Source organism: Sphaeramia orbicularis, chromosome 4 (genome assembly GCF_902148855.1).
Source record: "Sphaeramia orbicularis chromosome 4, fSphaOr1.1, whole genome shotgun sequence".
Classification (NCBI taxonomy): domain Eukaryota; kingdom Metazoa; phylum Chordata; class Actinopteri; order Kurtiformes; family Apogonidae; genus Sphaeramia; species Sphaeramia orbicularis.
In genome coordinates, this window is record NC_043960.1 from 16,515,526 (window position 1) to 16,531,846 (window position 16,321).

General features: G+C 37.3%; 1 protein-coding gene across 1 annotated transcript in view; it reads left to right on the top strand.

Moving 5' to 3' along the window:
- The window catches only part of LOC115418673 (BMP/retinoic acid-inducible neural-specific protein 3-like), a 113,870-nt gene that overhangs the window by 65,964 nt on the left and 31,585 nt on the right, over positions 1 to 16,321 (top strand). The window contains exons 4-6 of the mRNA XM_030133218.1: positions 6,147 to 6,337; positions 14,256 to 14,361; positions 14,630 to 14,866. Coding sequence (XP_029989078.1) covers positions 6,147 to 6,337; positions 14,256 to 14,361; positions 14,630 to 14,866 — 534 coding nt within the window. The remainder of the gene's footprint in view (positions 1 to 6,146; positions 6,338 to 14,255; positions 14,362 to 14,629; positions 14,867 to 16,321) is intronic.

The window sequence follows — 16,321 nt, forward strand, 5'->3', positions numbered from 1 at the left end:
TATCCACTGGTCTATTGTTAGACACTATTTTATTTTATTTTAGTTTAGTTTAGTTTAGTTTAGTTTTGAGGGACAATGTACAAATACATTAATCTCAAAGAGAAGAGATGCTTTTCACTGGAGTTAGCTACAAGCTACTTTCCATCTGCTGTCCCCGGGCAGGTGTACACACAATATAAAACATATACAAAACATGCAATAAAAAAAAAACCTAACCTTAGCTCATAATTACAATAGTTAAAAACTTGTGTATTTAAGTGTGGTGTGGTTGTTCTTGGAAGTCTTTACATAGGGGAGGGTAACTACATGCTTACTGAGATATTCCAATGATTTTATTCAAATGTATGTGTTTATTCCCTGACATCTCAGAAGAAAAAGTACTGTTAGTTTTCAGATTACACTCTTTCGTCACATCCTGAAAACTATATTATACTAAATGTGTTGACCTTGATTGTCCTACACCTTAAAGGTTAAATGTAACATCCACACATGGTTGAGTATCTTCTTAGAGTCTGTCTCATGTTGGAATGTGGTCTTTGTTGACATTTAACAAAAAAAAAAAAAACACTTCCTCAATGGAGCCTGTTTTTGCAGCCCCTTATCAGTTAACTAGGCTTGAAAAGAATGGTGTGGAATCTATATTATAAAAGCCAAGTGGCCTCTGTGTGTGTGTGTCCACTGATTCACACAAAATCCGTAAAGAGCTGACTGCTGCAGTTTGGCATACTAATGTATTTTGAGTCAAGGAACAGACTAGCGAAAACAGCATGTTGATAGGACCAATATTTTGGGAGATATTAGTAATTTGGAATACCCTTAGAATCATGTTGCTATGGCCAGAACGCTTTGGCGGTGACTGCTGGACAAATGTGGTACAGCATGCACGAATACACAACAGCATAAAAACTACCACATCTAGAACCTGTGGATCCCCACGGGTCACCGCACTAGTTTTGAATATTTGTGATGTCACAACTATACAGTCACTACCCACTGTCAATCACAGCCATTCTTTCTGGACCCTGCAGACCATTTTAATAGCCTGGCAGAGTGTCTCTATGAAGTTATCTATGTCACCAAATAGGGTGTGGGGAGCAGGGTCTAATGTGCATTCAAAGGCAGGTCATAGGCATGGCAGAATGAATGATCTGTGCTAGATTTTGATGTGAAATGTATTAAAAAACTGGTCAAGGCAGACGGCCATCCTCCAGGAGTCTGGGTCTGCTCGAGGTTTCTGCTGTTAAAGGGAAGTTTTTCCTCGCCACTGTCACCAGTCGCAAGGGTTTGCTCCTGGAGGATTCTGTTGGGTTTCTGTAAATTGGCTTAGAGTCTGGTTTTGACCAACTCTATATATAAAGTGTCATGAGATAACTTTTTTTGTGATCTGGCGTTATATAAATAAATTTGATTGATTGAGTGATTTAATTGGTTTTCCCCTGTAAGTCGCTTTGGAAAAAAGCGTCAAATGCATAAACATAAACATAAAAAATATGACAATATTGCTGTTTTAAAGCTAATTAACCCTAACCAGACTGAGGCATTTTCTTTACATTTCTTTCGCTTGGTCTTCTTGTGTATTAATGCTTTAAAAACCTCAGCCTTGTAAAGCACATTCGAGGAATTGACATTCTTTTTTTAAGACAACCTGTTTTTTGTTTTTTTCAAGAGTATTCATGCTGTAGTCGTGCTATATAATATAGAAAGAAGCAATATGATCACAAAAAGAAAGGGAAAGAAATGAAAATTAATTTCACACATTTGTAACACACAGCAAATGATTATAAACAGATTTTAGATCATATAGAACTGTTATTCGGGGTCTTAGGGATTGGGGGGAACAAATAAGGGCTCTAAATATGATACAAAATGTTACAAAAATGTCGTACTTTTTTTTTTTTTGACAAAGTAGCATCGTTGATGTCAGGCATGAAAACAGTTCCTGTCTGGAATGAGTCACAAGCCTGACATTTCTAGGATGTAGGGGTTTTGTGTGCTATTCCATGAAATACTCTATACACTATTCTAATCTGTTCCACCTTGTTTGTGGAACAGCAGGTTCTGTTCATTCTGAGCGTACATGCCAAAGTCCCCATGTGCTCTAAAGAGGCGCTCCCTCTCCATTCACTCTAAGCATCTTTGACTTTATTTCCGGTTGAGCATTTCATTGTTTACGAGGTCAAATAAAACATTTACAAGGAAAATAGCAAAGATATAACTGTGGTGTACACAATGATGCACTATCCATATGTAAATGGTTATTTACATATGGACCGTAGCAATCATATAAAGCAATGGAGGAACCATCTTATTGGACTGTGAACTCTCTCAGAACAATTTTAGCTGAAAAATGCAGTCACAGAGCTGAAAACAGGGGTGCTCTCCTGTGTTTGTGAGAGTTGACGATACTATATAAAGTAGCTCAAATGAGGTCAAACCTAAACATCAAGAGATGCATACACATTAATAGTGCAGTAGTACTTCAAATGCCAACTTTTGGTACTTTCCTGGGTTTCAGGGGCAGCAGCCTGAGCTAAGAAACCCAGACCGTCTACTCAGCCACCTCTTCTAGCTTTTCTGGGGGGGGGGGCACCAAGGCTGTCCCAAGCCAGTGGGGAAATGTCATCCCTCCAATGTGCCCTGGGCCTGATTTGAGGTCGCCTTGAAGCTGGAAATAAACAAACCATCATCAGATCACTGGCTCTTTTCAATGTGGAGGAGTTATTTGTGCAGATAAAACCCATGTCGATCAGTCGCTATTTGCATCTTGTGACCACAGATGACCAATAATTGGGATCAACCTTTAAATAAAGCTTCACCACAATGAACCTATGTAGGATCCACATAATTTTCAGTCCACCTCATGCTCCTCCTTTTCCTCACTTGTCAGAAAGACCCAGAGATACATAAACTCCTCTTCCAGAAGCAGCTACAGAGTCTTCACCCTTTTCACGCACTTAGACTTGAAGGTGCTGCTAGTAGAGCTGCACAATATATCGTTCAAGCATCGTTATTGCAATGTATGTGTGTACAATAGTCACATCGCAGGTCCTGCAATGTAGGAGGCAAATGAACTCAACGTATTCTCATCTAATTTCAACCTGGGTACCTGACACACACTACGCACAGCGATCCACCAATCACAATCGTTCTTAATCAGTTTGCCGAAGCAGACCACGCCCCTGCACAGGGAGTGAGTCGCTGGTAACAACATTGAAAAATGAGCAACGGACAAGAGAAAATCACTGAAAATGAAGCAAATGAAAAGCAACTTCAGTAATCTGGAATTATTTCGGCTACAAGAAGGATGATATGAAAACACGTCTTCTATATTGCCACAATGAGAGGAAACACGACTAATTTGTTTGACCATTCATGTCACATCACACAGCTGTTATATCCCCCTGAGTATTTTTTCATACCGCAATATGTATCACAGGGTTAAAAAAAATTGCAGTGTCAGTTTTTTCCAGTATCATACAGCCCCTAGCTGATAGTCACCTCAACCACTTTACACTGAGCTACAAACCACCTCAGGGCGACCTGGAGGCCAGAGCTCAATGACGCCAACAGGACCACATCATCTAAGAGATGTGATCCTCAGGCCACCGAACCAGACACCCCCCAACAGCATCACTAAGTGGGTTTACTCAACACTTAAAAAAAATGAATAACTAGAAAAGCACTTGGAGAGCACAGACCTCCACCAAGGCAGATCAGTCCCCCCCACCCCCACCCCAATCACCACCAAAATTTAATCATTTGTTCCTTGTGCCAGTATCAACATTTCCAGAAAACTTCATCAAAATCTGTCAGCAACTTTTTGAGTTATGTTGCTAACAGACAAACCCAGATGAAAACCTAACCTCCTTGGTGGAGGTAATAATTATTGCTTTAGTCCGACTAAAAGTGGACATGTAAACATTTTTGCTTGCCTGAAATCAAAGTTCTGAGAGTCAGACTAACACATAATGTGATTGAAAGTCCATCTACTCCTGCATGTAATCCAATCAGTAGGACCGGAACAGGACCAGGTGGGCTGCACGTGCACTACAGCTCTGGACCAAATCCTGGATCAGACTTCAAGCAGCATGCACAAAAAGTAGACTGGATGAAAGTACAGCATGTATACATTTTCATTGCTGTCCATTGTCATGCCAGTCTACCTCTGATGACTTGGTAGTTCACTACTGACTATTGTTGTGATTATGATGGTGTAAGTTAACAAGCTGAAAGAGTGCATATCGCCACCTATTGCAGTGGAGGTGACATGATTTCAACAATAAATCGATTACACTCCCTTGCATGTAGACTGGGACAAAGACAACAATCCAAGTCAACGGTTTAGTCGAGTTACGGTCATAAACATACTGACTGTGCCTAGAAATTCTTACTATGACCAGTGTTGTATGAAGTACTGGAAAGTGACACTTGAGTAGAAGTACAGGTACCCTACCAAAAAATGACTTTGGTTAAAGTTCAAGTCACCAACTGAAATGTTACTCAAATTAAAGTCTGTAAGTATCTAGTATTTACTGTATTTAAGTATATCAAGTATCGTACTTTCTGGTTTATAAGCTGCTATTTTTTTCCACACACTGTGAACTCTATGGGCTCTAAAAGGATGTGGCTAATTTATGTTTTCTGGGCTAACGATCGATCCGGCTGATGAAGAAGGAAATAGAGCTGCTGCATGTAAGCTTGGCATCAATGAATCGATGGTGAGACGTTGGAGACAGGGTGGGTGTGGTTTATAGTCTGGAAAGTATGGTAATCTACAATTAAATGTACTCAAGTAATGAAAGCAAAAAGTACAAGTAAATGTTAATAACAACCAAAGGTACTCTGAAGTTTGAGTATTTTAAAGTTTTTCCAGGATTTTAAAACATGGTAAAGTAAAAGACAAGAGGTCTAAATATTGAGTGTGGAGCCTACAGAAAAGAAAACTATGAAGCTGATGTGGCTCCTCAAAACATGGAGCCTACATTACACTTCGTAAACATGGAATCCAAAGTCTAAACCACTGACCTAATACCAACCTGTTTTTGACATAAGCTTCAAGATTGGCTACAGGTTGAGTGTGGACCGTCGTTTGCACTTGTTCATTACGCGATTAGGCCCAATGACAAATTAGCTTCCTGACTTTGTTGCAGTCACTGGTGATCTCAGCGGAAAAAAAACACCAAATTTCCTTTAATTTATTATTTTTAATGAGTAACGATTCTGTGCATTAAAAATGTATCAGAGTGAAATAAAGTGAAAGTAAACGCCTCAAATGTAAAACTCTTTGAGGGACAAGACTTCACTGCCTCTGGGAATGTGAAAAGATTCAACAATTTTGGCGAACCATATGTGCTGAGGTCAGTGTGGTCATTAAGCACCAGTTACAGCCTAATCCATTATTGTGTCTACTTGGATGTATCCCTGAATCACTGAGAACACATAAGTATACAGTTCAGTTTTTGTTAATGTTGGGTCGAAAGGCTGTTATGACCAAATAGGTTGGAGAAGAACCTCCTTCAGTACATCTGTGGAAGTCTTTGATATCAGACTATATTTCTCTTGAAAGACTAAGATTTTATATTAACAATCAGAAGGACGTCTTTACAGCAAAGTTTGGAAAAAGTGTTGGAATATCTGGGAACTCAGACTGCAACTACCTGAAATAGACTTAATAGGAACTTTTGAGATCATCGCTGTGGACATATTTTGGATCTGCCTTGTATTTCATACAACCTGTATGTACTGCACTGGACTGGATAATTTTGAAAATGTTCAATAAAAAGAATGTTCAAAAAAAAAAAAAAAGTGAAAGTAAACAAAATTTAAAAAAAAAATACTCAGTATAGTACAAATTCTCCCAAAATATACTTGAGCAGTGAGCATATTAGTGTGGTATTATTACTTTGTTACTATACAACACTGACTAAAGGTTGGCGCTAGTAGTTTCCAAAGCCCACTTGGAATGAGTCTGACTTAATTCCAGCAATGCAAATCAATAATTTACTGCACAAAGACTAGTACTTGAGTTTTTTGCACACTAATGGTTGTACAGGTTTACTATTTTCACAGGGTCTGGTCTTCAACCTCTGCTAAAAAGCTAAATATTTACTCAGTATGTAACCAGCTCCTATTCCATTTTTGTGCAGGAGAAGAGGCCTTAACAATATTCGTGGACAAGAGGAAACTGAGTAAGAAAGCAGAGGTGAGCGATTACTCAGGTAACTCCTCCACTGTGACTCTGGAGGCTCTGCACCAGCTGGCTGCCTCCTACTTCATTGACCGGGAGAGCACCCTGCGCAAGCTGCACCACATCCAGATTGCCTCCACTGCTATCAAGGTAACACCTTTGTATATATATTTGGAGTGCTTTAGTCATATTAGACTATGGCAAAAAAGATCTAGGAAACATCTAGGGAAAAGCTGAACTGATGCCGGCCTTTGTAGATTGCCCTCTTTTCCATTTCATTAGAATTTCTGTACTTTTTTTCACTCACAAATGACTAAATTATTCCATTGTCTTTGCATAATAGTTCTTGTTTTTCTTAATTTAAATGTTGGAAAAGGGTCAAAGAGAACGCAACACATTTTTAACAATCTTTAGAGACTAAGGCTATGTTCAGACAGCAGGTCTTAATGCACAATTCAGATTTTTTTTTTTGGTGTGTGTGCTTGTTCTTATTACACATTAAATGCGACTTCTATCAGTTTTGAGTATGAACTGAATGCAACCCTGAAGTGACTCACATGCACAAAAGAGGTCTTGATGTAATACGTGACCACGCAGGCACACACTGTGTTTATGGAAGTAACACTCCTGGGAGGTTTGTCGCATTTCAATGATGTAAAGGTCGGACAAATGCGACCTGGCCGTTCAGACTGGAGTCGCATTGCACAATATCAGATACGTACCAGATTTAGGATCACATATGAAAGTGGCCTGGGTCAGATTTGAAAAATAGGACCAATGACCCTGTAACTTACTGGCCAAATTAAAAGCTTTGGGAAATGTATCCAGATACCATTTATTATCACCCAGTTATGTGTATTTATTATATTACAGAAATAGCCCATGTTTTGGTCATATTCCAATCAGATCTGTAAAAAATTCAAATTCTTACTGATTTATTGGATCAATCCACTTCCTATCTCTTATAATGGGAAAATTTTTCAAAGTCGCACCAAATCCAGAATCAGATCCAGATCAAAATAATTGCAATACCTTGTGTTGGCATCATCATACAGAAGCTGTATACCAAGTTTGAAGTCAATCAGAACTGTACTTTGGGAGAAAAAGACGATTGAAATTTTTCCCCACAAGAGCCCATGTTAAATTTTCCGTAAGTTCCCGGATCCAGAAGAAGATCCTGATCAGCATGTGGCCATTATGTTTTGGTCATCTCCCCATCAGGGCTGGACTGTAGAAATTTACACTTGATATCATTTATATTTACTGAGTTATTGCATTGATCCACTTCCTATCTCTTATAATGGGGAAATTTTTCAAAGTCGCACCAAATCCAGAATCAGATCCAGACCCAAATAATTTCACTAACTTTTGTTGATATCATCATAAAGAAGCTGTATACCAAGTTTGAAGTCAATCGGAATTGTAGTTTTGGCGAAGAAGTCGATTGAAATTTTTGTAACAGATGACAGACGATGACGTCGGACGCCGCATGACGACAATAGCTTACAGCCTGTCGGCCGGTAAGCTAAAAAATCGGATTTGTGCTGTTCAAACTGTCTTTAACAGATCGGTTACAGGTCACATAAGGGCAAAAAAAATCGGATTTGAGCCACATTTACCTGCAGTCTGAACGTAGCCATATTGTCCCTGTTTTGGAGTGGTCTCATACTGCTGATTCCATTCAAGTGCTTGGCAATTTGTTTTTTTTGTTTTTTGTTTTTTTTAACACAAACCATTTCATCAGTCTTCATCCACAGCAGAGTGGAAGGTAGAGCCAGAAACTCATTGTATAATCTGTATAGAATCATGATGCATCATATCTGGATTTTAAGATTACTGAATTACATCTTTCTGCCATCTGGATCTGTTTACAGGGTAGCCGTCCAAAGATGGTTAAAGCCCTCCTTGGAATAAAAGTCTAACAAACTACTTGTATTTTCAATGAGCAACATTCTTGTACCTAATTTTAGTACCTTATTGCAAAACATATTCACCGCTTTATTACAATACTGAGGCAATATGTCTTTGTATATTATCCCTGTCAATTGAATTGTGATGCAATCCCTTTAATTTCAGTGCAAGTCAATGAATAATAACAAATGTATGCAAGTATAATATGATATACAGGGTGGGGAAGCAAAATTTACAACATTTTGAGGCAGGGATTGAAAGACAGTGTATGACCAATTGGTTTATTGAAAGTCATGACAATTTATTTGCCACAAGAAAATTTACATAATAGAAAATGTTTTTATTCTATGTGTCCTCCTTCTTTCTCAATAACTGCCTTCACACGATTCCTGAAACTTGCGCAAGTGTTCCTCAAATATTCGGGTGACAACTTCTCCCATTCTTCTTTAATAGCATCTTCCAGACTTTCTCGTAATAGTTTTGCTCATAGTCATTCTCTTCTTTCCATTATAAACAGTCTTTATGGACACTCCAACTATTTTTGAAATCTCCTTTGGTGTGACGAGTGCATTCAGCAAATCACACACTCTTTGACGTTTTTCCATACGAAAACGTATGGATAATAGTGTTAGGTATAATTATTACATCAATATATGTTTGGTTTCAAAACAATTGACGCAGTGCCTGCTGAGAAAAAACAACTAAATGTTCATTATAAATTTTGCTTCCCCACCCTGTAATTGGAGGGACAGGACACTAAATATTAAACATAGACACAATTATGGAATCTCTAGTTTTCATGAACTATATTGAATGTACACAATTTGTTAAATACCCCATATTTTATTGTTTTTTCTCTTCCTTCTCTGATGCTACTTATTGTTTTTGTTTTTTTTTTCTTTTCACATAACCACTTTTACAACCATCCTTATGCTCCTTTTAGATAGCTCCATAAGACTTAGAAAATGGCAATGCAATTAAATTTGGACACACACTTTTCATCAGCCTATGATGAGACATGGTGCTTAACAGTCAAATGCACCCAGTGTGGCTGAAGGGATGTGTAGAGCACATATGGTGAGGGGGAGATAAATGAATCTTGTGAAGCACAGCTCCTGACAGGTTTCTGCCTCCGGTTGTCACCTTCAGGTAGCATGGGGTTAATAGGGTGACAGAGGGGAGGATGACCCTCCTTTCGGTCTTTTTCATTCTTTGGAACACAGTGGTAGTCAACTTGTGAAGTAAGGCTTTCTCTACTGTAGCAGAACATGAATCACACTCTCTGTACTTATATCAAAGCTCTGTCCTCTCACTACATTGTGTTCAGGGAAGGTTGAACACAAGTTTTTTTTTTTCCTCTTTTTTTTTTTTTTTTAGTTGAGGTGAGCACATCTGAGGTGCAGAGGCAGATGCTTTTGTCTGTTTCATTTCTTGGGAATTAGGCTTTTTTTTTTTTTTTTTCGGTAGCTACAGAGATGAGAAAAGGAAAAAAGAGCATGCTTTCATGCTCCAAAGGCAGTCATCTGGCGTAACTGACAGAAGGGGAAGTGAAAAGAAGAGAGATTCACCTCCATCACGGGTAGAAAGTGAATGGAAGGAATGACAGATTCCTTCACACTTGTGCGTCGTTCTCACAGGGCGTTGACCCACACAGTGGCGAAACAGATACGTTTAAACACTCTTCTGCATGAATCTGAAATCGAACAAGTTGAAGGATGAATAAGAGAGGGCCGGCGAGGCTAAGGGTTCCCCGCTGTCTCAATGCAAAGGGGAAATTGAAGCTCATTTTGCAGGAAAAGCCTGTTACTGTTGTGTGCTTTGGATTGACAGTGGAAATGTGGGCTCTTTTAAAGAAGTCAAAGCACAGCGTAGAGTCTGTGATCAGACCAGCTTGTTTGTACAATGAGTAATGACTCCAGTTGTTTGAGAGCGGCGGGGATCATTTTTGTTACAATTTGAGAATTTCCTAGACGGAATCGATATCCCCACCTGATTCAAACCGTATTTGCCAGTCTGTCTGCACACAGTGATAAAGAGGGTTATAGCCCGGAACAAGGAAATAGCAGGGTTCTGTGGCGTCATATTTTCAATTCATGGACAGTCTCTGGATTGTATTGTTTTTCATCATTGAACGGTAATATATTTTTGTGCTCTCAGTTCTAGAACTCGTTCAAAGTGTATGGACAAAGCTAACACGATCATCATTCTCAAAGCCAAACTATATTTTTCCAGTAATTGCAGACAAGCTACAGTAAACAGACAGATTCAAACAGGAAAAAAATAAAAAAAAAAAAGGAAATGTTTGCACATTGGCACACTGTACCAGACTTCCACATATGGATACACTAATGAACACAAGTAAATCTATGTTTTATTTATTTATTTTTTTAATTCATATAGTGGTAGACAAATATTGTGACAGGGGTAATGAAAACTAACAGACAAAATGTGTGATTATTTGTGGTGATTTTGTGCGAGTTGGGCATATTCAGGTGGAGACAGAAAAGGGAATGAAAACAAAATTGACAGTCTAGTAAGTACAAGGGTCAAAGGATGTGAGTATACAAAAGCGAGAAATCAGTAAAGGGTTTTAAATAATGGTTAGAAAGAAGCTTAAGGGAAAAAAGAGCTTAGAAAGGAAAGGGAAAGGAGAGACAAAAAAAGCAAAATCAATAATCCCAAATACAATAACAGTGACAGCCTTTTCTCTCAAGTCTATGTTTTAAACCTGCATTTAGCACTCACTTATTTTGTACCAATGTTGAAATTGTTACATGTTTAAGTGAATATTTACATTTGTGCACCAGGGATTGTTCTTATGAGTTGGTAGAAAATAGGGATGTGCAAATAAATCACTATTTATACATTTATCTGTGTCTTTAGAGCCTACACATGCATTTGCTTTCACTTTACAGTAAATGTAGAAACTTATTGTGCTCCTAATACACTATAACTCTGTAATATTAGATTCTTTGTACAGGGGATAGTTGATAAGGTAAGTATAAAGGGTGAAATCCATCTCAGAAACACAGAAATTAACATGTATATATGAAAACATCATGGAGTCATTATACCTTTGAGTTCCTTATCAGTGTGTAGGAGTCACTATATATCAGAGGTGTAGGTGAAAGTACAGAAACTGTTTCATTGAGGTCCAACGAGGAAAACCAGTCAAAAAATTGAATCAAAACGAAATAGTCGCCTATATGATATTCTGCTGTGTTCTCTCTTGTCGGTGTTGCACAAATCCCACAACACTCCAGAACAAGGAACAACAGCTATTTCATCGATATAAGACTTATACGACTGGTTTTTAATTAAAATGTATTTATGTGAAATAAATTCTTGAAAAGCCACACATTTGTAACAAGTTTAAATATGGATATGGTTCTTCCATCACATTAGTCGGTTTTCCATTGGACATCTGCGCAAAACTTTACCGATATTTACTAAATGTCGAAAAAAACAGAAGTGCGTAATGTCGGTTATTCCATTAAATCACAAATGCGATGATTGGTTTATTTATTATCGCGAGATGACACGAGAAATCATTCCGTAAACATGGTGACAAACGTAAATATGATGTTGATTTACAGATATATTCATTATTATTATATATTACCACTCTATCTCATATTAAATCAAAAAATGACTGGGTTTCCTGGTGTGTCCACACATACTGCGACATATTTCTTCTTCTTCGCTTGTTGTAATGTCCGTCAACATCCGTTTTTTTAATTCACCTGACTTAAGTTGCGAAAACAGGTCTTTCCATTGCAGTTTTGCATGATATACCCTTTGCGCTACGCCCAAAAAAACCACCTCTTGCCAGTGCAAAAACGTTTAAATGAAAAATGAGACTTTTGGCGAAATTGTTGTTTTTCCATTAGGTAAATTTTTATGCGCAAGTTATATTTGTGCAATTTGAGGGTCAATGGAAAGCGACTATTGTCACTGTTGATAATGCTATGTTTTTTTGGGGTGTTCAATTATTAATTCAAGCTTTAAAATTTGTATACAAGAAAAATCAGGTCATTTGAGCATTATTCACTACACTGATAATGTAACATTAACCCATAAAGACCCAAACGGCCACTGGCGACCAAAACCATATACTGATCTAAAATGTTTAATAACTACTGATCTACTAATCCTATCAATGCATTGAAATAATTGGTGTAAAATACAGTTTGTCAAATTTCCATGGTCATCAGATATGACCCATTTGGACGTTCAGAGGCTCCGTAGTTACCATGGAAACACTGTAATCTTCTACAACATTGATTCACCAGTAAAACCCATGGAGTTGGATCAATGACAGTGGATGGAGACACTTGTTTTTGTGTTCAGTTATGATACCTTTGCTGAAAAAGTACATTTTTCTTCTGTTTTCTTTGTTTTTGATATAATAACCATCAACTTTAATCTGAACTTTTATGAACAATTACATGATCAGAAAATTAAATATCGGAAAATATCAGATTTTCACTGAAAAAAATGCAATATAAAGAGGATAATATTACAATAAATGGTAATAAATCACTTATGAAAGGTTAAATTTATTTGGGAACTGCCGCAAAGCAGCTCTGGGTCTTTATGGGTTAAAGAAAATGATGTAAAATCAATCAGAGGCAAGTCAATGTAGTCGTCTGCCATTTAGAAATGACAATTATCAACAACATACAATTATTATGCTCAATATAAAAAGTAATGGACATTGTTTTGACTAATTATCTGAGTTATAATTTAGTAATAATGTGAAGGGTAGAAAGAAATAAAATAGTCTGCTGTTGTCTGTTTTTGGCTTCTTCTTCTTTTTTTTTTTTAAAGATACATAATAAATTTGACAGGGTTATTTTAGCAAATGGGAACTCAAAACTGAAAAACAAAACAAAAAAAACAAAGAAAAGAATATGTTTACCAGAATTTGTAATGAAGGTTTTGGCCTCTGCATCTGAAATGACTCTGTGTTTGGCAGCGATCAAACTATTCCTCTTTCTCCTGTTTTTCAGTGAAAATTTCCCTTCATCTTCAACATTTTCATCGCAACTGAACGTGAACCCTCCCTCAATAAAACAGCAAATGTACTAAAAAATGACACAAATCTTTGAGCCTTTCCTTCACTACCTTGTATAATCATGTGCCAAGATACAGGTGGCCAATAATGTCCTATTAAGTATTTTTAATATACCAGAATGTATCTACAGTGAATAGCATCTGCTATGCAAAGCGGAAATTGAATGCTCTGCTCATCAGTCAATGTTCTGCCATATGGCATATCATATGGCATATCAAATAATTCCTTATATGGTTTCAATATTCTCAAACACAGACTTGTATCTCATTTCCTCATATTCATATCAACATTAAAATCCCTCGTGAGGGAAACACGGGATTTATAACGTGATATAAATATTATAGCCGAAGAATTGCACTCAAATTATCTTCATTTTCCTTTTCCCATTCACGGTGGATATTTATTCATCCCTTCACACCCCTCTTTTCCTGTGGATTAAGGCTTTGATTAAAGAGCCCCATACTGAGTTTTCACATCCCAGGCACAGCAGCTTCATATGAGCTCCCAAGCCCTTCAGCCCTCTATGATTGTGTTACTGATCGACTGACCCTCATTGTCTCGCCTCATCCATCTGTCACTTTACACCAACTGTCCTCTGACAAGCCCGACCAGGACAAATCGCTGAACAAAATACGGTGTCCCGCAACCACAAAGAGAGAAAAATGAGAACCGGTTAGGTGCTCCCCACCATGTCGCAACAAAGAAAAAGGAGAGTGCTGAAATAAGATCTCTTCTTGCAAATGAAGTGAAAAAGAATGTATTGCCGGAGCTGTCGTGTGCCAAAGGTCAATGGAAACGTCTTCAATCAGTGACGAGAAAAAAACAGACACGTGTGGTGTGGCATTCTTGAAGAAAGGAAAGCAGAGTACTCTTAGAACAATTTAGATGGCTGAAAATCGCTTACTTTTTTTTTTTTTTTTTTCCATTTCTTTCAAGCTGATTACTATAAAAAACAGTGCCATTATTGTGTGGCTGAGAAATACAAGAGGCTTTAATGTCTGTTTTTTTCAAACGAGGTAACTTGCTATGCGGATATGTTAAAAAGTCTTTTAAATAAGATTTGCATTTGTTGTTGCCCAGGTGACAGAGACCCGCACAGGTCCTCTTGGATGCAGTAACTATGACAACCTTGACTCTGTCAGCTCCGTGCTGGTTCAGAGCCCTGAAAATAAAGTCCAGCTGCAAGGTTTGTCTGATTTTACCTGTTTTAATGAGGCTAACACAATACCTTTATAAAAATAAATAATTAAATTAATAAATAAACATCCTCAGTAAAAAAAAATGGAGAAACATCAGTAATAATTTTCTTATATATGGATGGCTTTCTAAACACTGTTGCACATTTTATTGGATAAGTTATATGCTCATGCAGTATTATATTGCCACTATCATCCCACTGTCACTTTGTAAATTCACAGTTTGATGACAGCACTAAATCCTGCTTCGTTTTACAGGCTTACAAGTGATCCTTCCGGACTACTTAAGGGAAAGTTTTGTTCAGGCAGCTCTCAGCTACATCGCTTGTAATGGAGAGGGAGAATTCGTCTGCAAGGACAATGACTGCTGGTGCAGCTGCGATCCTAAGTTCCCAGAATGCAACTGCCCCTATATGGACATCCAAGCCATGGAGGAAAGCCTTGAGAGGATCACAGAGACCTGGGGGCTACTCTACAAAGAGTTTGAAGAGTCAGGTGAGAAAACCGTACCAGTTTTGTATAATATACAGGGTGGGGAAGCAAAATTTACAATATTTTGAGGCAGGGATTGAAAGACAGTGTATGACCAAGTAGTTTATTGAAAGTCATGAGAATTTATTTGCCACAAGAAAATTTACATAATAGAAAATGTTTTTATTCTATGTGTCCTCCTTCTTTCTCAGTAACTGCCTTCACACGCTTCCTGAAACTTGCGCAAGTGTTCCTCAAATATTCGGGTGACAACTTCTCCCATTCTTCTTTAATAGTATCTTCCAGACTTTCTCGTAATAGTTTTGCTCATAGTCATTCTCTTCTTTCCATTATAAACAGTCTTTATGGACACTCCAACTATTTTTGAAATCTCCTTTGGTGTGACGAGTGCATTCAGCAAATCACACACTCTTTGACGTTTGCTTTCCTGATTACTCGTACGGGCAAAAGTTTCTGAAAAGGTATGGATAATAGTGTTAGGTATGATTATGACATCAATATATGTTTGGTTTCAAAATAATTGACGTAGTGCCTGCTGAGAAAAAACAACTAAATGTTCATTGTAAATTTTGCTTCCCCACCCTGTATAGTATATATACAGTTGTGGAAAAAAATTATTAGACCATCAAAAGTCATCAAAAACAATGGTTATGCAATCAAGTACTAACTCCTGTGTGTATCATGTGACTAAAACAGACAGAAAAGAAAACATGGAATGCCAAAAAGCACTGTTTTTATCAGTACAATGCCATAGATATTGGTGGAAGAACTGAAGTGATTTTGGTTATTATCAAGAAAACCATGGATACATTTTTATTTTAATACATTTTTATTTTTTAAGTGTGTAATTAACCTTACTTTTCTTTCCTTTTCTTATCATCATACTATCACTGTGTTCTATGTTATCTCATGACACGTTCTTATGCCTTGGGCCCACTGTTGGTATACTTGTTCTGAGAATCCATTCTAGTAATATTGTATCCCCTGAAATACCTCTATTGGACTTCATTTGTTAAATGGAAATCAAAATGAGAATAAAAACTTGATCGCAAAAAAATCAAGAAAACCATTGAAAATAGCTATTGATGGAAGAGCTGAAGTGATTTTGGTTATTATCGAGAAAAACATGGAAAATGGATAGATTTCAGCTCTGAAATTAAACTCTTATGACACATTTTTGTTGTTATCATTATATTTGTCCAAACAAATGTACCTTTAGTTGTACCAGGCATTAAAATGAACAAGAAATTGAAGAAAACAAGGGGTGGTCTAATAACTTTTTCCACGACTGTAAATTACGTGTGATTTGTTTTATTTCTATTTTGAGAAATGTAACTAGAGGTTTTTTTTTTCTTCTTTTTTTTTAGCTTTAGTTTTTCAAAAATCCTAAGAAAACCCCTGGAATTCTGGCATTTTTTGGGAAGACACATTGCACATCAATGACCTTAGCACATAATG